Source organism: Coloeus monedula (genome assembly GCF_965178545.1).
Source record: "Coloeus monedula genome assembly, chromosome: 4".
NCBI classification, from domain to species: domain Eukaryota; kingdom Metazoa; phylum Chordata; class Aves; order Passeriformes; family Corvidae; genus Coloeus; species Coloeus monedula.
In genome coordinates, this window is record NC_138784.1 from 40,341,052 (window position 1) to 40,365,338 (window position 24,287).

General features: G+C 40.2%; 2 protein-coding genes across 2 annotated transcripts in view; both read right to left on the reverse strand.

Annotated features, from left to right (window-relative positions):
• Positions 1-8,673, reverse strand: part of TPH2 (tryptophan hydroxylase 2) — a gene marked incomplete at both ends in the record, with an annotated part of 50,630 nt that extends 41,957 nt beyond the window's left edge. Inside the window, 5 exons of the mRNA XM_082279974.1 lie at positions 38-105; positions 2,943-3,043; positions 3,152-3,335; positions 5,551-5,703; positions 8,569-8,673. Coding sequence (XP_082136100.1) covers positions 38-105; positions 2,943-3,043; positions 3,152-3,335; positions 5,551-5,703; positions 8,569-8,673 — 611 coding nt within the window. The remainder of the gene's footprint in view (positions 1-37; positions 106-2,942; positions 3,044-3,151; positions 3,336-5,550; positions 5,704-8,568) is intronic.
• An 11,974-nt stretch (positions 8,674-20,647) lies between these two features.
• Positions 20,648-24,287, reverse strand: part of TBC1D15 (TBC1 domain family member 15) — a 34,711-nt gene continuing 31,071 nt past the window's right edge. The window contains exons 15-17 of the mRNA XM_082280469.1: positions 22,410-22,526; positions 21,683-21,769; positions 20,648-21,011 (exon numbers count right to left, since the gene is read on the reverse strand). Coding sequence (XP_082136595.1) covers positions 20,805-21,011; positions 21,683-21,769; positions 22,410-22,526 — 411 coding nt within the window. The 3' untranslated portion in view covers positions 20,648-20,804. The remainder of the gene's footprint in view (positions 21,012-21,682; positions 21,770-22,409; positions 22,527-24,287) is intronic.

Here is a 24,287-nt window from a genome sequence, read left to right on the forward strand (position 1 = left end):
AGTCAGCAGCACAGGGAAGAATTATGCCAGTACTTACTATTTATAGCTCATGGCAACATCCACAAAGTACTTTCTTCTCTGTCGATAGACATTGTCTTTAAATCCCTTAAGCAAGGAAGAAGAGAGTCATTTACAATAAGGGCATAAAATTAGCTGTAAGTATTATAAAATAAATCATTAAAATGTTTATTTAGTACTTAGTTGCATTGTATTTCGATTAACACTCTCTACAGAAGTGCAAGAGAAAATAAGGGTTTTTTTTCTTTTTTTTCTTCACCGGAGTTCCACAGGAGTTCTTTCAAGACAGTTTTGTGCATAGGTACAGTCATTCATCCAAGATGTTGAAAAGGGAAACTTTTTTTAATCATTTCATCTCACTCATGTTTTTCTTGATCTGAACTCAGATCTACACACAGGTACATAGCAAAATAATCTACCTATTCTTAATATATCTGTCTTCACTAGAATCAAGCATCTAAAGATCATATGCAACTCATTTTGAAGATTCTTTTTTCAGCAGTTGCCATCGTAATCAACACACTTGGAACTGAACCATCAGCCTCCAGCACCAAGCAGGCATATTGCTTCAGTTTGAGTTACAAAGGAAGGGCTCGGCCTCATGGGTTACCTTTTCCATATTAAGAGCGAAAGAGTTGTATAACACATACATGCTGGCCACTTACAGCTCTTTGAGCTATTCAAAATTAGAACAAGATCTTTTTTATACCTATAAAATATAAAGACAGTTCAGGTTTGGACTACAAGAAGAGCAAATTATTTTCAAAGTAGAACTGCCTGGCTCTTGAAGATAAAAAAGGGTAACGAGTTACCTAAGTTCCCCAGTTAGTAGCCCAGAAAGTGCATTTAAGTTTCCCCCCATCAGAGCTGAAAATTAAAATATCTTTTTTCCTTACTGCTCACATAGACAAATGCAAAACACTGAAGCAAATGAAAAGATAACATTGCTTGATTTGAAATACTTGTATGAGCTTCTGTAAAACTCAGAAGACATTTTACTGCCCCATAAACCAAAGCTGTGCTGCTGAGGCAGAGTATGGGAGGATTTCACAGGACTACAGAAAGCCTTCAAACCTCCACTCCTGCACAGAAAAGCTTCTTTGACTGGCAAAAAGTTGCTGTAATCTGGGGGAGCCTCCTTGTCTCCTTTATACCTTTTGATGTAAATGTTGAGTTACTCAGCTGAAGACCATTCAAGAGACCTGGAAAGTGATGGAAGACAGCACAGGGAACTTAAAAGCCTGTCAAGTGTGATGAAACTGAGACTGAAATCATTAGCCATTGTGGAGTGGGTTAGGGCTAAGCTGATGAAGTGGTGCTATCATTACAGGTTCTGTAAGAGGATAATTCTCTTTGGTCCTCTGGCACCCACATGCCACTGCTAAGGAACAGGGCACCTGGAGTGGCCTTTCAAAGGCCAGTCACAGATTTAAAGGTTCTGACCCCATTTCTAGCATCTAACACGCTGCATAGGCTAACAAATGGTGTGTAAATTGTGTTTGTAAGAGTTCTCCCAAGTGTAAAATATGTATTCATATAATGCAAATGTCTGGTTTTTGTAAAACTGAAGGCAAATTTTCAGCAGAGTGCTCAAGTATTTAGTGAAGGTACCAACTCAGAACATAAAACAGTATCTAATGGCCTGTCACAGCCATAAACTCAAAGCTGGAATGAGCTGTCACTACAATTTCTGTTTGAACCAAATTATGGTTAACAGTTGAAGAAAATCAACAGGCTTTTCCTTTCTGAGAAAATGTGAATGAAATCCTAATTTGTCATCAAAAAGTGCATGGCAGAAACCAGGATCCAGGAACATGCTCCCTGACTATGGGCCCTCAGTATGGGAAGGGCTCCCACATGATAGAGGAGGCTGGGAACGAAGCAAGGTGATGATGATGATGATGACTGTGGCTGGTACGTGGGCAGGTGACACCAGAGAAAGTGGGGCTGCCATGGAGCTTTGTGATGGTGTCCATTTGGCTTGTGTGCACAGGAGTGAGAATCTGTGCCTGAGCTGCCACCACAGCACAAAATTTGTGCAATGAAAAACAAAGGAGACTATCATCTACAGCAAGAGTTCAATTTGATTCTATTACAGGACGGTCTTATGATCAGATATCTCAGTTCACAGCCTGCTTCCTTTCAGCTGAAAGTTTCTGACAAATACCAGTTTAATCCAGCCTATTTTAGGAATTAATACAACTGCCTACCACCAGTATCTTTAAGTCAAGCCATTCAGAGGTAGAAACTTGGATTTATGGCAAGAGAAAATATTTAAACACAAATGCTTTCAATCATCTTCCATCTAAAGACTCAGAGGTTAAGAATTTATAGCCATTAGCACAAGAAATAAAACATAACAAACCCCTTTTTCTGTCTTTTGCATGGAGCGTTTGGCACTAGTACAGATACAGCTTGTGTATGCAGGCTTGTCTCCTGCCACCAAAGTCAGGAAACAATGAGAGACACCTTCCCATCTGCTGCATTCATCAAAAACAGGAATATGTTTCTCTGGTTTATCTTGTAATTACCTCCTGAGTGCCAAATAATTCCTTCATAATTCTTTCTTCTCTGACACCTATTGACAATAGCAATTCTTACCTAAGAGCTACTTCTGGCAGAACTGAAGGTCATATTGATCTAAACTCTTTAAAGTTTAAAACCTTCCTCTCAACCAATTTTTTTTTAAAAAAAAAAAAGGCAAGCAGTACAAAAGAGGATACACTTGTTAAACAATGAATAAGTTTTCTGGAGGACCTCCATTTTGTGTATCCTTCTACAGAAAAGGAAGATGAATTCACTGAAACTACCGAAGAGAAACCAGTCCTCATCTTCTGAAAACAATCAGAAGTCAACAGGCTTTTTATTTGACTGGCAAATAACCTGAACAAATTATCTACGGGACAAATTTCTGTTACACTTACCGGGTGATCAGCATCCAGCTCAGATCCATACATCAAAACTCTCTGAGAGCATTTGTCTAACTCAGAGATCTTCCTGGGGAACCAAGGGACACAGTCGAGATCTGTAGGAGACAGAATGCAAATTGAATGTACTGGAGTGCAAGATCATGGAGATACCTGTGCAGAATGTCTGTCAGTGTCTAAACCAAGTGATACAAAAACAGCCTTGCCTTCTTCATCAGTCCAGATGTTTTCTGGTGGATTGAGAGACACTATATTAGTTTGAAACTTGAGCAATTGGATTAGTTCATTAAATTCTTTCTTACTGCAGTCACAGTCCACAAAAATTTCCACCTCTGAATTCCTTCTCTTTGATTTTCGTGATTCAATATGAACCATACTCACATGTTTTTCCTGTGGAAAGATGAAATAACAGATGAAATACAGATATACCTTGAAGAGCAATATTGGTGGCATATTCCTCAGGAAAGTTTTTCCAGTTAATAAAAGGTCTTTTTATTGAAAGTACTCCCTTTTTCTATTTACAGGATTAGTTAGTGACACATAATAAATACTGATAAAAAAAAAAAACTTACATGGAAAGTAAAAATAAAATTATTATTTTTAATGAAGAAAGCCAAGTAATGATTTCATTTTATCTACCAAGACAATCTCTTACAGAGGACAGTATAACACAATTTTTTTATTATTTAATGCAATTTCATATTTATCTTTGCTATAAATATTAAATTCTAATGACATTTTAGTGGGAAATTTGCATAATAATAATGTTATTTTAAATATAATTGAGTGTACTTCTTTAAACAGATGTTTAAAGTAAACCTTATTACATGAGGAAGAAATTTTCTTTTTGAGAATAGCTCTGTATCAGTCCTCACCTATCTACTGTGCAATTATCAATAACATGGAGTGTTAACAGTAATAAAGTTAAAATCCAACTCAATATATTCTCTGTTGCAATGTCCCCATCAAACACAACTCATGCAACAAACATCAGAGTGTAAATACTGCTAACATGAAAACTTCCCTATGGGGTCTCTCTTCCACCACAACTACTGGTCTGCCAAGGGTATCATACAATCACAGATAACTGTAACGTGCTATGGCTGACCTGATCTAGTGTGACAGCCTTGCTTCAAAACAGGAGGCTGGATTAGATGGCTGCTCTCCTCTCAACATGACTGACCTTCTACAGACTCCGATTTTTCCTTTTTCTTACTAGACAGAAACTATCCAACTATTCTTGTACTTACTCAGTGGAGCCAATAAAACCTTTGTTGACTTCCAAATGGGAAGGAATTCGTGTCTGTACTTCCACTTCCCATTGTATTTTACATGAATGTCCATTTCAGGTGCAGGTCTCCTCCGGTACAGCCAACCAGCAGTGTCTGCTTTTACACCTCTGCATACACATACTTCACTGGCATACTCCATAACTGTGTATACGGTGTAGCAACCCAATCACATAACAAATTCAATTTGGTATTCCCTAGGTTAAGTAGAGAAAAAAACCCTGCACTCCCCCCTGCAGAACTCAAATTGTTAAGTGACTGCACAAATGTGGGTGGGTATCCCTGCCACATCTTCCAGACACATTTTAAGAGACCAGAGTGAATTTTATGCCTATTCCCAAGAAGAGGTAACAGATGTGCAAATCCAGAATTTCAGGTATGAACCCATACAAGCATTTCAGCCAGAGCTGCAGTTAGACATTTAACTCTTGGAGAAAAGCTGCATTGAAAACACAACTCCTACTGCAACACATGTTCACTCACCTTAGGTTTCCATTCTTTTTGTCAAACACCCTGCTTCCTGGCAGACTCCCTCCTGTGGGTCTAACTCACCTCGTTTTCTTGGCTGGAGAATCTACGTGTCGAATCTACATCAGCCTTGGGAATCTGTTCCCAGAGCCTGCTACTATGACTGAGGACTGGTAATGCCCAGTGATCCCATACTTACATCCCTCTGATGGTTTGGCCTGAGGCAGGCTCCAAGCCACCTCCTAACTTTCTCTTCACTGCACTGCACAGACTGAATGACCTCAGACTTTTATCATACTGCTTTAACTATCTTCAGACATGACTCCAAACATTCTGACCAGGAGTCTTACCTACAGCACTGATTGCATGGGGATCTGTGTGGGAACCAATACTTCACAATTTACATTCCAGTTAGACACATAAAACCCTGAGCCTGTAAGCACTTAAAGGTGTCTCTAATTTCAAGACCAAGCAAGGTTGCCACCAGCACCACCTGATTGTATGTAACTTAGATTCCAAATTGCTCTCTGAAAGTGCCTCCTTTCATTGTAGTCTGCCCAGACAACTTTAAATCTAATTTACAGTGTTGGGAATCACGTCAGAAACCTAAAGTGAATGATGTGAACATCAGCATCACTGTCAAACTATAGTCCAGAAAACCCTTCACAAGCCCAAAATGCTTTGTTCAATGGTCCATAAAATTTTAAGTTACTTTTATTCAGTTCTGCAGAGCGAGTGTAGCTGCACTCTATTCCTTCTGCCACGGTCCATTAGATTTATATCAACAAAGAGCCTGACCTCAGTAGCCGTTCTCAGTCCAGTCAGCATAAATGATTTTTAAGCGTTACCTGGAAGAGTCGAAGAGCTTTCACCAATCCACCAACTTCATTCTTCAAGGAAAACACCACAGCTGTCTTTCCACCTTCAGAAGCAGATTCACTCTTCCCATTTCCCTTATTCCCTTTCTTTTCCTCATTTTTCCCAGAACTCGATCTGTTTAGCTACAAACGGATAAAGAACATGATCATCTCAGATGAAAAAGGGCTTTTCCTGCAAGAGAAATTTTTGTTCAAAATAGCTGAACAGAACTCATCCTGGCTTAATTTGAAAGAAAAGGTCATGTGTTTATTTGAAATCAGAATCACAGGTTAAAGGCCGCTGCTAGAGACGATTGTGTAAGAAGCCAGTCCATACAAAAAAAAAAAAAAAAAAAAAAAGCGCCTAAGGAAAAGCATAAATGGGATAAAAATATGATGGCATTATTTGGGCAATGCTATCATTAGCCATAAGTGTGAAACAAATGGAGACAGTCCAAATTACTGGTAAAGCCTGCAGATCAGTTACTGTAACCTGAATATTGCTGCAAAATCACAGGGATGCTATTCTACCCTGTATCAGTCAACTTATAAAGATGTGCACTGGTCTGTATTTTTGAATTAACCAATAAATTTAAAGCCAAAACTTTACGTTCTCTCTTGTAGTACAATTAATGTTATCATGTAATGCAATTCTTTCTGAGAAAACAAAACCTCTGTTGATTATTCAAACAAGAACAGAAATACTTAGACTGCAACAGAGAATATCAAGTTGGAAGGGACCTCAAGGATCATCTGGTCCAACTCTTCTTGGCAAAAGCATGGTCTAGACAAGATGACCCAGCACCCTGTCCAACCGAATCTTAAAATCGTCTAGTGTTGGGGAATCCACTGCTTCTCTCAGAAGAATACTCCAACGATTGATTGTTCTCATTGTGAAAACCTTTACATCCCACAGAAGATGAGTTAGCTGAGGAACTCAAAAAAATACAGAAAATCACATCATCCTTGGCCACTCTTACATTCTTCTCACAATTTGGGAGTCCAAGACTGCTCTAAGAGAAATTTCAGTCAGCATTTTCCAAAAAATGTCATTTTATCAGCTTAAATCTTGTTGAGATGCCAACAGTACATCCTTTATAGACAATTTTTATAAGATTGACCATGATTTTCAAAAAGCAGCCTGCATTTTCCAATACCTAGGCTGTTACTTCTGGAGAAATCAAGCCTCCAGTTAGATGCTAACTGCTTTGTTATAATCCATAAAAATTATGAAGATAGGCATTAAAAAGCATATACTATTTCCATGTTCAAAATGGATTAAATTGTGCTTCAGTAATTTCTAAAGCATCTTATAGAAAATAACCCGAAAATTAAGCTTTTTAAACAGGTCTTATAACACACTTTAAATGGCACTGGTGAAACCAGCCACAATTAAACAAGGTATGGGACATGCTAAGAAGTCTCTGTGGTCTCTTCTCATCATTTATTAGACTACAGGGAAACAATCTGGAAAACCAATTATGTGTGCAGAATGATATATGAATGGTTTCACACGTGTTTATTTTTTTTGCATTTGAGCTTATATCATTCTTCTTGTTAGGACATTTGCCTAGGGGATAGTTATGGGGAAGGTCACTTTTGTTTTAACTTCAGTAATATCTGGGATTTGGCTAAGTCCTTTTCACATATATCAAGAACACAACCTCCACATGAAGTGACAAAGGTGCTATTTTTACAGCATCTGTGTTTTTTCCATGTGTGCTGCTTTCTAGAAGCTATGTACACAGGACCATGGAGTCAAGCAAGCATCTGAGAAACTCAATACTGTCAGTTCCTCTGGAAAACAAGGGCACTTGGCACCTTCCAAGCCTGTCACAGGTTCCCTAATACTCTCAAGAGAGCATTACCCAAAGTGATGACTGAAAGACCCTCTTAAGCATCTGAAAACTAGAATGAACACCTATTTGTTAGGAGCCCAGTAGAAGAGGCTGAACTTGAATTTTATTAGCATGCTCATTAGTACACTTCATAATAAAACAACAACTAACAGACCAACTTTCCTGATGAAAATTAATTATCTGGAGCAAGTGCAAGTCCTCAGGAAAAGAAGTCTTTGCAGCAAAACTCAGTGAAGAAACTCAAATATGAAGACAATAACACAAATTTATTCCATTTAATTCAATGCTTTCAATAAAATCAGAGCATGCACAAACAGGGATTTTCCACATTTTATTATAAAGACAATAGGCCAATTCACAACAGGTGTAAGCCCGTACATTCTGCTGGTTTTACCCAAGTTGATAAAAATCTAAAATTTGTTACAAAATTTTATAGAAGGCACAGTCTTCATAATCCTAATTATATCACATATTCAGAGCACGTTGCCTTATTTAGGCACACATACATTTCCTTGTTAGCATACAGAAGTTTATCCCATGCTTGAAACCACCCAAGCACCTGTTGCACCCGTGTCATCATCTCGCAGAGAATCAATTCTATCTCCTCAGGGTTTTTCAGCAGTCCCCTGGTACGGTGTTCCCACGTGTCCTTGCACCCCTGCCCGTCGACAGAAGCCGGGAACACAGCCAGAAATCCATCGGCACCAACGCAGTGTGGGTGCACGGCATTTCTGTCTAGCCAAAAATGCTTTATAGATCGTGCTGTGAGGCTTACAAGCGCCCTGAAAAGACAGGTTCTGCTGATGTATATAGCCCACTGGACTAACCAAGGACTTCCAAAATCCAAGCGTTTAACACCATCTGAACTGATGCTTTTCTATTATTCCAGTAAAAATATGGTTCATTTCTGCAACAAGGCTTGTATTGCTAATTAAACTTTTCCTGTTATCTGAGACACTTTCAAGGCAGCGTTTTGAACGGAGACCGATTCGACAGCAAAGTTAGTTTCCCCGGCCCCTGCAGCTGCTGAGGAACTGCTGACTTGACCATGAAGCGAGGAGCAAGGGGGACGCACGGCTACCTGGCACCGGGCCCCGGCGGGCCCCGACCCCCCGGCGCCCGCCCTGCCCGCCCCGGCCCCAGCACTTACGGTGAGGCTGCCGGCGGCGGGGCGCTCCTCCGGCAGGGCCGAGTCCAGCGAAAAGCCCCTGCGCGCCCAGTACTTGCTGGAGAACATCATCATGGCGGGCTGCATGGGGCCGGCGGCGGGCGGGGGGCAGCGCCGCGCTCTGCCCGCCTCGCCCGCGCCCGCTCCTTTTATACGCCCCCGCCGGGGTGATGGAAGCACGATTAGGGGACACCCGTCTCCGGGTGACGAGAGCCGCCGGCAGGCGGACGCCCACGGTCCCCGCTCACCTCAGCCGCCGGGGCGGGACGGGACGGCGCAGCACGAGGAGCAGCAGCCCCGGGAAGCGGTGCCGGCAGCAGCCCCGGGAAGCGGTGCCGGCACCAGCCCCGGGAAGCGGTGCCGGCAGCAGCCCCGGGAAGCGGTGCCGGCAGCAGCCCCGGGAAGCGGTGCCGGCAGCAGCCGCGCAGGGCCCGCTGCGGAGCGGCTGCCCCTGCCCGCGCCTTCGCCCTCCCCTCACACCTGAGCCCGCCGCGGCCGCCCCGCTCCGGAGCCGGCCCGAGCGGCACGGCCAGCCCGCCCCCTGCCTCCGGCACGGCACGGCACGGCACGGCACGGCACGGCACGGCACGGCACGGCACGGCACGGCACGGCACGGCTGGGCTCACAGCCCCGCGAGCAACAGGCTCGAGGGTACGGGGACAGCACGGCAGAGAGCTGCAGGAGCTGAGCTTCAGCACAGGGCAGTCGTGCAGAGGTAGCGAGAAATTCTTTGTTGTAGAATTTCATCTCTCTCCGTTTAAGTGAGCAGAAGGCAACTGCTGTAACAATAACTTAACTACAGAGTTAAAGGTACTCCAGCTCTCAAATTTACTTGCGAAATTTAGGACTTCTAACTTCTCTGTCATTGTAACAATCATTTTGTGACCTGCCACTGTCACTTGCCATCCCACCTCCTCCGCATTTCTTTCATTTTCCAAAACTTCTCCACGACATCCTTTGAATACATAGGTTACCTTACAGCATGTAGCACTGAACAGCACATCTGAATTGGGAGCACTATGTCAGTTTCCTTCAAATACATACTCATGTTACTTTGTTCCAACGCACCAGGCAGGGGAAACTGTCACCACTTCCCCTTGAAAAGCACCATCGGTGACTCGCCTTGAGCGTCCCGAAAGAGGGGCAAACTAGCTGAATGCAACAGCTGTCTGCACATGGCCTTAACTTGGTATACACACAGATCACACAGATTGAGAAGAAAAAGTTGAAATCAGATCGACTGAAGGTGGAACATGGAGCAGGGAGCTCCACAAGGCAAGTAGCAGAAAGTATCCCTGATAATACTAAGCTCAGATCACATCTAACTCGGCTGCAGACTGCCTCCCTTCACAGCCTCCCTTCACCCCTGAAAGACTCCACGCCTTGTAACTATCATTTACATATCAGCATCACTAGAGAAATCGGCTTGCTCTTCTACAAGACCAACAAAGAAGCACAACAGAAGATTTGAGGCTTTTTCTCCCACAAAATATCATGGAATTATATTTTATCACATTCAAGAAAACCAGAAAAACGTCTAGTCTAAACTGGCTGCTGTCAGTCAGATGCTCCCCTTCTTAAAATGCATGGTCATGCTCGATGTTCAGGACCAGGACAGGTTCACAGCTGCCTCAGAACTCATGAGAGGCCTGAAGTAAACCCTTTTGGATTCATTTGTCCAGAGTTTCCCAGGAGTAACATGTAATAAAAATCCTTTCTTCTTGTCAGCAGTAAGTTTGTAATAATATTTGATTCCTCTACCTGCTCCTTTAATGCAAATCAATCCTTTTTGTTATGCTAGCACACAAAGTTTTATTTCATCTTCCCAGTCAGAGAAAAGCATGCCTACACATATTATTAGCTCACTCTCATATCCTAAGTTGTCAAGAGATGTTTCCTGTCCTGTTTTCTCATTACTTTTGACGATAGGAAAGCAAGTTGTCATCTTTGGACTTTGATATTCCTACCTGCTGTGCATGAGATACATAGACACTGTTCCTGCAGTCGAACAATTTATGAGTGATATTGCTTAGCACTTTCTGAAAGCTCCAGTGACAAAACCGAGCACTGCTGAGCTGCCTTTTCACTTCCTGGCGTGACAGAGCATGATTTTATCTACTGTTAGATCCTGGCCTGCAGCTGGAACATCACACAAATCAATGACCCTGCTACTCTGTTATCATTGCACCTCTGTGCAGTAACCAGAGCACAGCAAAGGTTTTGTCTCTCATAACCTTTTCAGCATGACTTGTGAATGCAAAACAAACAAAGGTGCATTGTGTCAGCAGGTGTTAATAACAGGTAGGAGGACTCAATGCTTCAACTATTTTAACCATGCTATCTGCCCATGTGTCCCACAGAGAGATTGCTTCTCCCAAGAAAGAAAGTTCTTCTTTTGCAGCTTGTATTTTGTGGGTGGACTTTGCCATATCAGCACCAGATCAAAGGACTTTTACAGACTGAAAATGTTTATTTCTTCTTTGTTCTAGCTGCTTTACAACAGAGCTGGTATATGGCTCTGGGAATATTGCTAAACTGCAAATTTTGTTTAGAGCTCAACTTATTTTTCTATAATTCACAGTGCTGTGTATTTAGATCAAATAAATTCTTAAAATCATTGACCAAAAAATTAGAAGATAATTGAAGCAGCTATTCAAAAGTACCTGTTCTAGAGCATGTCAGGGTGTCACTCAGCAATGTTATTTCACCTTGGGAAATAGAGTTAACGTTGACAGAAGAGATGGATAAGCTTATGTTGGGGTTTTAGGAGTTCTCCTGGGTTTTTTTTCTGTCAAAGGAATTTTCCCCATACGTGTTGCTAGGGGGACAAATTGCTGGGTACTTCAGAAAAACAAAAGACCTAACCATTGGGGGTGGGGTGCGTCTGGCTACTCTTTTGTTTCACCTGGATGTGTGGACAGTCAGTTCCCGGCGTTTTGAGAGGGCGGCTGCTTCTTTTTCCTTCTGCCAGAGGAACCCTAAGCCCACCTTCCCTGCCCCACTGGGAGCCGGGCTGTGGCCGTCCTGCCCCGCCGCTGCTTCGAGCCTTCGCTGCGTTGTAGCCGTGCTCGCCCCGCCTGCCCAGACCTCCGGGGAGTTCCCCGTTTAGATACAGTTCGTCCGCCACCCGGGATTTGTGCTCGTCCCTTCTGTTCCAGCCTGCCGTTCCAGCCTGCTGTTCCCGAGGGTCCGGCCGGACACCGGGATCGGCTGCCCAGGGGTTTGTGAAGCCTTTGTCCCATCCCTTCCCGGGATCCCAGGCCGCCATTGCCGCGTGCTCCCCGAGCTCGCTCCGGAGCGCCCCCTGCAGCCGCGGGGGAACCATCGCACCTGCCCTGCTCACCGGGAGCCGCCAGCGCCCCTGCCGGCTGCGAGCGGAACTGCACCCCAGGGGAAAGGGCCCGACAGCCGAGAAGGCTGGGACTGGGTTTGTGATTGTTTGCTGGTACTGCCAGAGTTATTGCTGTTTGTTTGACTGGTTATACACATATAGATATATTATAGTAAAGAACTGTTATTTCTATTTCCCACATCTTTTCCTAAAAGCCCCTTGATTTCAAAATTATAATAACTCGGAGGGAAAGGGGGTCGCATCTGCCATTCCAAGGGAGGCTCCTGCCTTCCTTAGCAGACACCTGTCTTTCAAACCAAGACAGCTTACTTTTGTTATCAAAAGATACCTCATTTCCTATAATCAGAATTCAGAAACTGCAAGGTCCTCTTTACACAGTTCTTTTCTCTCTCATGAGACAGCAGTCACTGTTGCCTGAAATCCTTAGCTATGCACTTTTTAAGCTTAAAAAATTGCAGAATTCTCAAGTAAAAATCTAAAGCAAATCTGTGAGATGTTTTCAATATTTGAGTCATTTTACCTCCACTAGACATACCAACTGCCAGTTTCAGCATATTTTCCTTAAAACTATTTGTAATTTTTACCATAGCTTGATTTAATCGGAGGATAAAATTCACAGTGCAGAGCGGCTAGTATTGACCAAGAAACTATCTGAATTTACCTCTGGCTCTCCCAGATCACCACCAAGTCTTTGTCTAGAGGCACACTACAGCAGGAAGAACTCTCATTGTGTGGCAGAACAGAGAAAGAAATGAAGCTATGAAAAGGTATCAAAAAAGCATAAAGATAGATGGCCTCCAAAAGGATCTAAGGTGTAAACAACACTATTACTCATCGTTAGGTCAAAAAGGCAGGGCAGAGAACAGATGCACTTATTATTAATGTAAGAAATGTTGACACAAGCAGAAAATAGAAGACCCAATACCTTTTCAAACCACAGTTTTGTGAAACAATTGACAATTTTGTGAACTTTTTGAAACAATTGACAAGTGGACTAACCAAAGGAACTTTTTCAACAAGGAAAGAAAGATGTCAAATCTGTTCCTCTTTATCAGAGATACACACACCAGCTCCTAAGTCCAATTCTCTGAGCAATTTAGGTCTGCTGAACAATCTATGATAATGTACACTTAGTACATTAATCATGAAGATATGGGAAGCATGGATTTTCAAGCAGCCAGCAAAACCATCCCAAGCTCTTGTAACACTAAGGGGATTTTAACCAACTAACAACCATTGGGCGAAGATATCTACCAAATGATAGGCTGCCTAGGAAGGTCTGGGAATAAAGATGATATAATGAGCATAAAGTGAATTCACAATCTTCAGCAAAAGAAAGGTTCTGAGAAGGAAGCAGAAATTGATAATTTCAGGGAAAAAAAGGATTTCAATAAATTCAATTATTACAAGTGCCAAGAAGAGGGAACCTAGAGCAGAAAGACAGTTCTTTCCTTGCTCCAGGGAAAACATAGTCTCATCAGAAAACTATTTCATTACAGAGGAAATGTGGTCTTCTGCTACACTTTTCATAGTAGTGGCATAAGTCATTAGTTCATTACTTTCGATTCAAAAGAGGACCTTACAGGAGATGAAAACTAGGACCAACCTACTAAATACAGGAAGAATAACACATAGATGAAGGCTATGGTACAAAATTCAAAGTCACTAATACAGGACATCAAGAGCAACTTCAAAAAAAAATACAGCAGCATCTAGAAGAAGAGAACTATCAGACCACTGAACACAAGGAAAAGACAAAACAAAAAAAACCCCTTAAAATTAGCTAGGTATTTAATGCACTTTTTTTACATCAGTCTTTGTTAAAGAATCAACTGTGACCAGATGTCTATCATAACTAACAGCAAGAGCAGAGACATAAGCTCCTTGATTTTAATAAGATGAAACAATGTTGGAGAATATTTGTGAGGAGTCTGATCATAGCAAATGAGAGCACAGAAACCACTTACAGAGGAGGCTCATTAAACCTCTGCCATCAATAACTTTTAAGAACTATGGGGAAGGACAAGTGACAAAAGACTTTTGTCTTTTGGCCAAAATTATGTCAATCTCTGAGAAGATAATGGAGAGGAAGAAGGGCTGAAGAATTACAGACCAGTCTAATTTCATTTGTTTGAGAAAACAGAAGTACCGAAATTATTTGTAAAGATCCAGAAGATAACAGATGATTAAACAGTCAAGACAAATTTGCTGAAAACAAATTGAGTCAAGCAAATTTCATTTCCTCTTATGACAGTCCTGTGGACCAAGGCAAAACAATACACGTCATTCATCTTGATGCTAGTGTAGCATTTGGCATAGTCTCTCATAACATTCTCACAAGAGAGATAAGGAAAACAGGTACAGATGAAAGTAATAGATCGTACAAAGGGGTGGGTTCACTGCTAAATGGAAAGGTGCAGAGAATGGGAGAGTCTCAAGTGCCTACCCTCACACCTACACTGTTTAGTAAAAGCCCTACATGAGTCCCTAGAGCCCAGCTGGAAATTTCCAGACTGTACCTATCCCAGAGACACTGTAATGGTTACAAAATTTAAACAGATGCTGGGGCAGAGAGGGCTGCTTACAGATAACCAGCTGCACAATCACCAGGGAAGGCAGGCCTCATGTAGGGAAGTCAGAAGTTACAGAAAAGCTCCAGCTGCATGCAATCACTCCATCTGCCCTGGAAATCCACAAACACCTGAAAATTTCTTGCATAATAGAGTGCAGGATCTCCAAAGGTATCCTGCAAATGGATAAGACAGGCATCTAGCACAAGACATGCCTTCCAACAGGAGATAATGTAACTATTCAATTATTGACAAGCTTTTTTAAAAGTGCCTTCCAATATTGCAAATCTGCATTTTTCACAAACTTGTTGTATGTGTGTATACAGGTATTCACCACATGATGAAAAAATGTGTGGTGTGATTGATCTGACTAAGATAATTTAGGTCTGAAATTTATCAGCTCCTTTATGTTCTTCACCATATGCTGCACAAGTTAATCATGACAGCATAAAAGGTGTAGCGGCCCAGAGCAGAGTACAAAGAACTGGGATTGCTGCTTTTGGTCACAGTGGTTGTACTGTTTGTTGCTTGAGGAATTATCAAGTCCCTGAACCCCAAAGTTTGTACTTCAAAGACTTTCTTGTTCTCCTGCATCACTTATTTTAACAGTAGAATCAGAGGAGTGTGTGGAGATTTCCAAGACCAATGCCCAAAAGTGGCAAGCACTGATGGAACCTAAAGGTCATCTGGACCAACTCATACACCAAGAGTGCATTGGAAAAATTTCTGGTGTTGCATCTCATAAAGTTATGGCAAGCAAAACAGAACATCTGGATACCAGTTGCTTGTATGAAGTAGAACTATCATTTGCACAGGTTTAGATGGGTGCTTTAAAAGTGTTCTCTTCAATTCAGCAGGGATTTTTCCCTAACATGATCTCAGACACCATCAAGAATCATCACACCAAAGGGGACAGGCTGGGATGGAGTTAACTTTCCTCATAGCAGCCTGTATGGTGATATGTTTGGGTTTGTGCCTGGGTCAGTGTTGGTAACACACCAGGGGTTCAGCTGCTGCTGAACGCTGCACAGCACTGAGGTTCTCTGGCTGCTTCCTGGGGTGGGCACAAGCCTGAGAGCAGTCACAGCCAGGACAGCTGACCCAAACTGACCAAAGGCACACCACATGCCATTGTGCTTTCCTTGTGGGAGCAGCATTTGCTTTTCCTTTTTAACAGTCATTGCCTCTGTCCACAAGCCTTCCTGCCTTCCTTCTCTTTTCTCCCCATCCCATGGAAGAGAGGAATAGGCGGGGGCTATGTGGGTGCTTGGCTGCTGGCCAGGGTCAACTACAACACTCCGAGAGGAAACAAGTGACCGCCTTTGGCTGAACTGCTGTAGTCTGGGCAGCAGCTTCAGCTCTGCATGCTGGGGCTCTGCCGTGGCTTGTTAATGACAAGACAGACCTATAGAAACAGTCTAAGAGCTAATGTTAAGGTAGGGTACACATGAGCCTGTATAATCCAAACATACACTATAATTGAATTTTTTCAAAACAAAAGAAGAACCCATCTAGAAGACTTCATTTATTTGAATTACATAGACAGTTTGAAATAATATATTTGCTTCAACTACGAAATTCATTTTGGATGAGGCAAAAAGTGACATCCTACAATATATGTTTTGTTTGCAATTCACCAGAAAAATTGAATTTGTGCCAAAGATATTGTGATTTAACATGAAAAAATACCACACATTCTCTAAAAAATGTTTGAATAAAATCCTCACTTGAAGAAAAATTAAATTCAAGCTTAGTTTATACAAGGCCTGCACTGCAATAATATCACTTCATTGAATAGCACGTTCTGAAGTCCCACTAAACATGAAGCACAACTTATCTTTTAACACCATAAAAAAAAACCAAAACCATTTAAAAGCATCTTCAAATCAAATATAGTATCACACATACATGAAATCTGTCTGTGCTCAGTTATGTATCTGTGTCTCACCACCTTATCAATGCTCATATACAAAGCTCATAGTCACGTCAACTACCGAGCTAGACATAATTGCACGGACAGAACCAAGAGTTAGGATTTCCTGCTTTAAACCCAGCCACCACAGAGCAGCTCATGGAATTTTTCTTGTAAGAACAAGCACTGACTTCTCTCACCATGGTTCTTTCATGCAGAGATGGCACCAGCCACTGACAAAATATTCAGAAAACACACGCAACAGATTTGCAAAGTATATTTTAAGACATTTAGCCAACCACAAGCAAAACTTTTACCAGTCACTCTTCTGCAGCCCACAGACCAAACTTCAGTTTTAAGTTGCATCAATGCAATGACTAAAATTGAGGAATAGTTAACACATTTCCTGAACAAATTGTTAATCCTGTACTCACCCACTTAATTGCTTTTTTCCAATCCTATTTGTAACATGAATCAATTCACAGATGCACTTTTAAAATGTCACTAACCTCTTCAGCGTTGTTATCTCTGTTGTCCAACAGGGAATGCTTTGAGGAAAACAGCTTCTTACCTACAGAAATTCAACCCCATCCTTGGTAAGGCTTCATTTGCACCACAGTAGTATGCACAAATCACACCAGTGGTCCCAAAACTAGTTCATAATCCAAATTCTGAATGCTCAATTATTTAAAAGAAAACCTTTTTTTTCAAGTTAGGCAACGGTCTTGTAACAGAAAATGATTTAGACAAGTGAGGAACAAGTACCTCACATATTTTGAACTAAAATAGTATCTCAAAAAGTGGAAGCTAGAACAACACTTCTTACAGGTTTCTGAAAAGTTTAATCAATGGAGTTTTAATTTGGTGCTCAAGAATATATTTGAAAGTAATGAGAAAACCAGTTCCTCACTGTTTAGCTGACTGAGGCCAAGGAATTTTGTCTAGTAATGTCTGAGGAAAAACAAAAAAGAATAACTAATGAGGCACTATCAGTATTTTAAAACTGTCAACTAGAAAAATTTAAAGGTTTTGAGAAAAATCTTGTTAGAAACAAAACTGGGCTCTGTTGAACATTAACACCTTAACTTGAATTAAACTACAGATCAAAATGAAACCATTGCTAATATGATCAATATCACAATATTTCTACATCTGATTCTCAAAGCAATCAGGACCTGTTGTAACACATACATAGCCTTAAATTCCTAAGGAAGATTACCTGCAACAACCAATACAAAACCTCCAAACCCGACATGGGTTTGAAGGCCACTGGCTAAGGCATTCCCTGGGTGGAAACACAGTCACTGCAGCTGAACAGGACAGACAGGCACTACTCAATGTAACTGAAGCCTTAAGTGATGACTGTGGGTAACTTAGGATCATCTTTTTATAGTTTTTAACCTCCCAGTATCAGAACCATTTCATAAACGTTCACATTAGTCCAAATTTCCAAGAAACTTCCACCTCTGCTTTGCAAGCTATTTCCATTTCTCTGTTTTGTAAGCTATCATCTTGCCCACAAACAGAAGAAAATAACATCAAGAATGTAATTTCAAAATAAATAAAATTGTCCAAACAGGCAAAATGAAAAAAAAAAGGTCTTTAAAAGAACTACATAAAGGTAGTTTTTACCTTGGAACAGATAACACTGGAAAACTGCTATGACTGAAAAATATGAAGTTTTAAACCTCACCCACATAAGATAATTATCTTCAAGTGTCAAGCATTAAAAAACAAAACAGGTGCGCAGGAATTAAATATGTATTACCTCTTTTACGGCCTGACAACTGTAACCAAATTGTGTTCTGGTTTAGTTCATATTTATTAATTCTAAGTAATCAAATTCATTCACATACAAAAGAAATGTAAACATCCTGAACCTTCAACCCACAGCATTGCATGGCATTTCAGCCATTATGATCCTTATTAAGGCCTCTCACAGTGTTTTTGTAGTCTCCACTGAGACTAAATCCATCCCTAACAATCAGGAATAGTTTGGTGGAGGATGAGGTTCTTCCTGCAACTCTTTGCAAGGCTGCCTGTCAGCAGGAAGGAAAACACAGGTAATGAGTGCTGCAAGGGGCCTTTGATCTTATTGTTGGGAAGCTGAGCAAGCCTACGTACCCAGTGCCCTCCACAGCAGCTGCTCACTGTTAGTTCATGGGCGACCTTCTCATCCTTGACATCCAGGTGCTTAATACAAAGGGAAAAGATGAGCAATTACACCCAAAAAGGAAAGGCAAACTTCACTTTAAGGGCTGGTAGATTTTCTTAGCAGTCATAGCTGTAATTCTAAGAAATTATAGAATTCCACTTAAATACGCTTTTCCTAAACTTTTCAATATTCTTGTTCAGTCAGTTACTGTGCTCTTCAAGATCTTAGTATCTTGCATAGTTTTTTGTGGCAGCACATCCTGAATAACTAAAACCCATGCACACTTAACTGACAGCTTGCTCACTGCATTTCTGTTGTAGATATTTCCCTCCTCCTTCCATAGTTTTGTTTAACATGATTTTTGATGAAAAACATTTTGCAAGTACACTTCAAAGTGATCTAGGTGCTCCAAAAAATACTGAAACTAACTTGCTTAGTATCTTTGAACCAAAGTGTCTAATATCGAAGTTCTAATGCCTTTCTGTATTCTACGTCACATTAAATTAACTGCCAAGAAGTACAATGCTCACCAGGGAACAAAGGTATGATGCTTCACAGTAATTTCCTGGGCAGGAAATGAAAGGCTACAGATAACGCTGAGCTGTGAATCCTTGACTTTCACTGCATAGGACTCAAGTTCTTATTAACTGATGAGAGATAGCACATTGACAATATTAAAACCAAAATCTGTACTGATTCAACTGTCCAGTGTTTGCTCACAACTGGTGAGAGAAGTTGAATTGACTCCCAAATTATTGTAACAGCTTGATTTATCTACTAAAGCCTTTTGTATTACTTGTATTTGCTTAAGATGGCACAAATAACATCTGTAAAAGTAAACTGCTCCACAAGAAAAGAAAGCTCTGCCATATCCCACACTTCAACTACCTAGAGAGGAAAGGCGTGTTCCACTCTGTAGTAAGAAGCAGGTACTCCCACAGCCTTTCACTACCCACAAAATACGACATATCCATGGACTAACCACTAGCTCTTCCCTCTATCTCATGTTCTTACATTAACAACCAGACAACTAGGTTTTTTTCTCTAAATATGATTTAATTAAAAACACTAAATCAGCTTTGACTTTTATTTTATATATGTACAATAGTTACCAAATAATGAATACACTTAATCAGTTATGTTAAATTTCACATAGAGTCAAAGGACATCAGTATGGCATGGAATAAACTCACTGCCTTTTGCAGATACAAAAAAAATGCAATAATGTTAATGTGACTACTGTTTTGGTGTGTGGTTTGTTGGTTGGCTTTTTCATAACCTGCTTATTAATTATCCAAATAATGTTGCCATAAAAAGAGTGTAAGTAGTTAATTGATCAGTTAATATATTAGCAAATATGAACATTGGTAAAGTTTGCAAGGTAAAATTACATCAAGTGTAGGACTGAACGTATTCACATGAAAGTTACCTTCAGTTAGAAAAGTTTTGAAAAAGAGCCCAGGTTGGGACTGTGCATTAATTTGGTCAAACTGATTCATACGAATGAACAGTCAAGTTTATTCAGATATTGAAAATATGACTATTCTTTTTAGTATTCACAAACATTTGTGTATATAGTGTGTGCATGTGTGTAAATATATATATGTATATATAAAGTGAAGATATGTTAATGTAAAAATATACTGTTCATCCACTCCCAATTACACAAAATTCAGTATTTGGACATTAAACTGTGCAAGTATGAATGTCCATTTCAAATCTACATTCAACCAGCAACAAATACTTAGAAGTATTTTTGTAAACATTTGAGATAGGGAAAATCCATTTACAAAAGAATCCTCCTTTAGCACATCAGCATCACTTCAGCTTGAAAATTTTGTACAGCAGCTTCAGCTGGCATATTGTGAATCTGCTCAAATCAAAGAGCTCACACTGTCTTAGATCAATATGTGTGAGAGCTCAGCAAATGCAGAAATTTCAAATTCATTCTTAATCACCATCCATTTCCAGTTTACCAGCAAAAAGAAAATGCACTTGGCTACAAAAATATTAAGGAATGTTATTGAAAACAAAAGGCTATTTTGGTAGAAGAAACTACAAAAATAGTTAAGTTGAGTCATGTTGTAAAGCTTTAATGCAAAAGCATTACAGTACAGATTTTCTTTACAACCTTAAAGCTTAATCAACACCAAATTTAAATATCCATCTTTCAAGTGCTTGAACAAAACGTGCTCAGAAAAAGTCTTTCTCCAACGTGACCAAGTGTAATTACGCAGGTGTCAGGCTCTGTGTCTCAGCCACCTGCTGAGCGCCGTCCCTCGTCCCATTGGCGGCAATTACAGGTGTTGAGATACTCTGATACAGTGACGTCGGACAGCTCAACTCAGCTGCACTTTCATCCTCTCCAGTATCTGAATCCGGTGTTACCGAACTGTTCTCCATCCCCAGAATCTCACTAACTGTTTGAGGCAATTCCTAGAAAGGAGACAGCAGAGAAAATATTAAAAATCACTGTAATTAAATGCAAAAACTTAACAACAAAGTCCCCTCTCTCCATCCTGCATTCCCAGTACTCATTCATCTGAGCAATCATTCATCTGAATTTAGCTGTACTGAAAGCATCTCTCTCAGCAATACTTACATTACAGTTACCATTTTCTGTAGCTGCTTTTCAAAAAGACAGCAAAGGGAACACACTCAGGAATCAATTCCTGATTAACAATATAATCTTCATTACAAAAATAAAAGTTTAATCAACTATTACACTTCATGTTATTGAAATTACTTTTATTGAGCGACCCACTAGTTTTTGCCTAATAAGTCTGGCATGCCTTCAATGCAATGCACCTTTCAACTAGTTTTTCTCAAGCACACTGAACATCAAATTTCTTGGAGTGAGGTTACCTAGTGAGACTTGAGATATTACAACTAAAAAGCACCATGCAGCTTTCCCCCAGAGAAGAGTATTACTCTATAAAATCAATCACACTTGCTCACAGACTTTTCAAACATAGGCACTACATAGCTACACAACATGCTTTGCTGTACCCAGGCATTTAGTTATTTCACAAGTCGTACATGAACGCTTACAGCTAACTACATACTTTTACTGTCTATAAACATTCACAGTAGATAGATATCTTTACCTTGCAATTCATCATCTGCATAGAAATTGCTTCTGCTTTGCAGAGTATATCTTCCACATCAATTTTCATAGACAGTTCATTGATATGCTAAAAATAGATTCACAAGGCATAGTGAGATAAGTGATAACTATGTTTTACTCAAAATATACTAATACTGTACTGCACTGTTAAGTATCACCTTATTAGCCTGCCCCTTAAGCTATGAAATGCTAGACATAGTCTATTAGTTTTGAGAAATGGCTACTCAGTGATACAGTATGAAACAGGTGGCTTTCACCAGCATCCAAGGTCTGTAAGAGGAATCCATGGTACCTCTAAATGTGACAAACTATCTGGCCCTCCTACATACTTCCCCCCACAGCTCACATTTTCAGAGATGATAAATTAAATCATAGAAGGAAAAGCAAAGTTAGTATTAAATATAATAAGCAGTAGTCTGAGGGGAGAACCATTTTCGATCTATTAATGGTCTTACCACTAAACACAGACATCTAATAAAGCGTTTTGAAAGCCTGCAGGATAGACATTCAGTTGACATTTAACCCTTCAGAAGATAGTATGCACCTTTTCCTCCCCCAACATAAACCACAACCATATTGCATTAACTCCAAAAAGTTAACTAATATTTTAATTTAATATGCAAAAGACAGCCCCAGATTAGCCTCTAGGAAGACAATTAACTCTACTGCAGCCAAAACCAGCACAATCACGCGTAAGAATTTGGTACCTTTAGTATTTCGTTAAAGCCATAGTGCTTGTCCATTATTTGCTGTTTTTCAGATTCTAGGATAGCACAACAAAGGAGAAGATGAAAATTCTGACAAGGCAATTCTGTCCACATGACCTGTTAAAATACAAAAAAACCCACACTTGAAATACTTACACTTTTCCTCTGAAAAGAAAGTAGTTCTTAGAAAATAAGTCCTCCAGCCAAATCACTTAACTAACAATAAGCTATTCTTGAAAGCAACTGAATAGTTGTACAGTTATTTGGAATTTTACTTTTGCCCCTTTAGTGAAAACTGCAAGTCTGAGTCACCAAATGCTTATCTGGTTCTTAAGACATTTTCCACTATAATGCTACTAAGCTGCTTGAGCTTGTGGTCTTGTGAATGTGTGCTCTGCCTCAGCTCATGTGAAACACAAGTAACTGAAGCTAACTAATTATTTGTGTCGCTTAGAGTATCTGCATTTACTGTGAATGGGCAGAAGCATTTCATGCTCAGCAATACCTTCAAAAGGTTCTAATGGTTAAAAATAAGGTGCTAAAGTTGTTCCCAATACTGCCACCATGAGAACCCAAAGACATGTACATGCAGGTACTGGGGTGGGTGGGTATTCCTTTTTGACTGAAGACACATTGGCTTTTGGTCCCATGGAGGACACAATTAATAATTCTTGAGTTCACTGGGACTGAAATGTGCAACCTCAGTACTAATACCCTATTTTAGTACATTCGGGAAACCCTTTAAGAAAAAAAAAGTATTTGAAAAGAACATGTGTGGTGGGCAGAAAGCTGGAGAACAATTTTGCCAACAAAACCAGAAAGAAGCACTGCTTGCACAAATTGCCCTGACAGATAAAGGGATTTAAGACAATGGATTTACTCTCAAAAAAGGCAGGTAAGAAACCAGACTCCTGAAAGTTCATTACTTCATTAGCAAAAAACTTTTTTCATCATTATTGACGGAATAGAACCTTAAAGCTGAGCAAGAGCTTATACTTGAACTTTCATCACTAGCACATGTAACCTGTAAACAGAATTGCATAAATCCCAAAGATATCCAAACCAAGTTCACTAAAAATAAGGTGCAATTAATCTTGAATGTTTCAATTAAGATTCAGTTCAGAAATTAAATTTCACATCTTTTTCAGACAACCAATATTCCGTTAAAGCATTCTTTCACTCCAGGAAAATGACTGGAATGCAAACAGGCTGGAAAAAAACAGCTGCATGAAAATGCCTATAATCTACCAAACACAGTCTGTCTACACACTACTATGTTTTTCTACCCCTACTTCATAAGAAGGACATATTGACAGTTGTGCATTGATTTGGTTCAACATCAAGTTGCTGCAAAAAAAATCCATACATTTTGCTACCATTTTTTTTTTCGCAGTCTGGAGTGGAGCGTGCACTTAACGTTATGTATGTAATACGTTAACAGCAGCATCCCAATATGCTGGAAGGATGGAAGAAAAGCAATGTTTAAATTATAAATATAAAAGTAAAAATATAAAAAATATAAAAATAAGGAGCAGTAACTTTTTTTTCTTATTTCTCTCTGATAAAGCTACACAAGTAAGGACGCATTTGTTCTAGCGCTACCTCAGCAGCCATGAATATTCATTACCAATTTATGTAAAGTAACTTATTCCCAAGTCATTCTGGCTTTATGCTATGTGAGTGGTACTAGCGCTAGTGTGAGTTAGTTGTTATTTTGTTACAGAATTTTTATTCTGGGTTTCTTCTAAACAACCCACTGTGCAAACAAAAGATTAAGAACTGGCTGGAATTACCAAGTGATATTGCCTGTCTCTCCAGTGTCAAGGAGGGATTGAACTACTCTCAACTTTGGAACAGCTATCAGTAGGCTATCTGGGC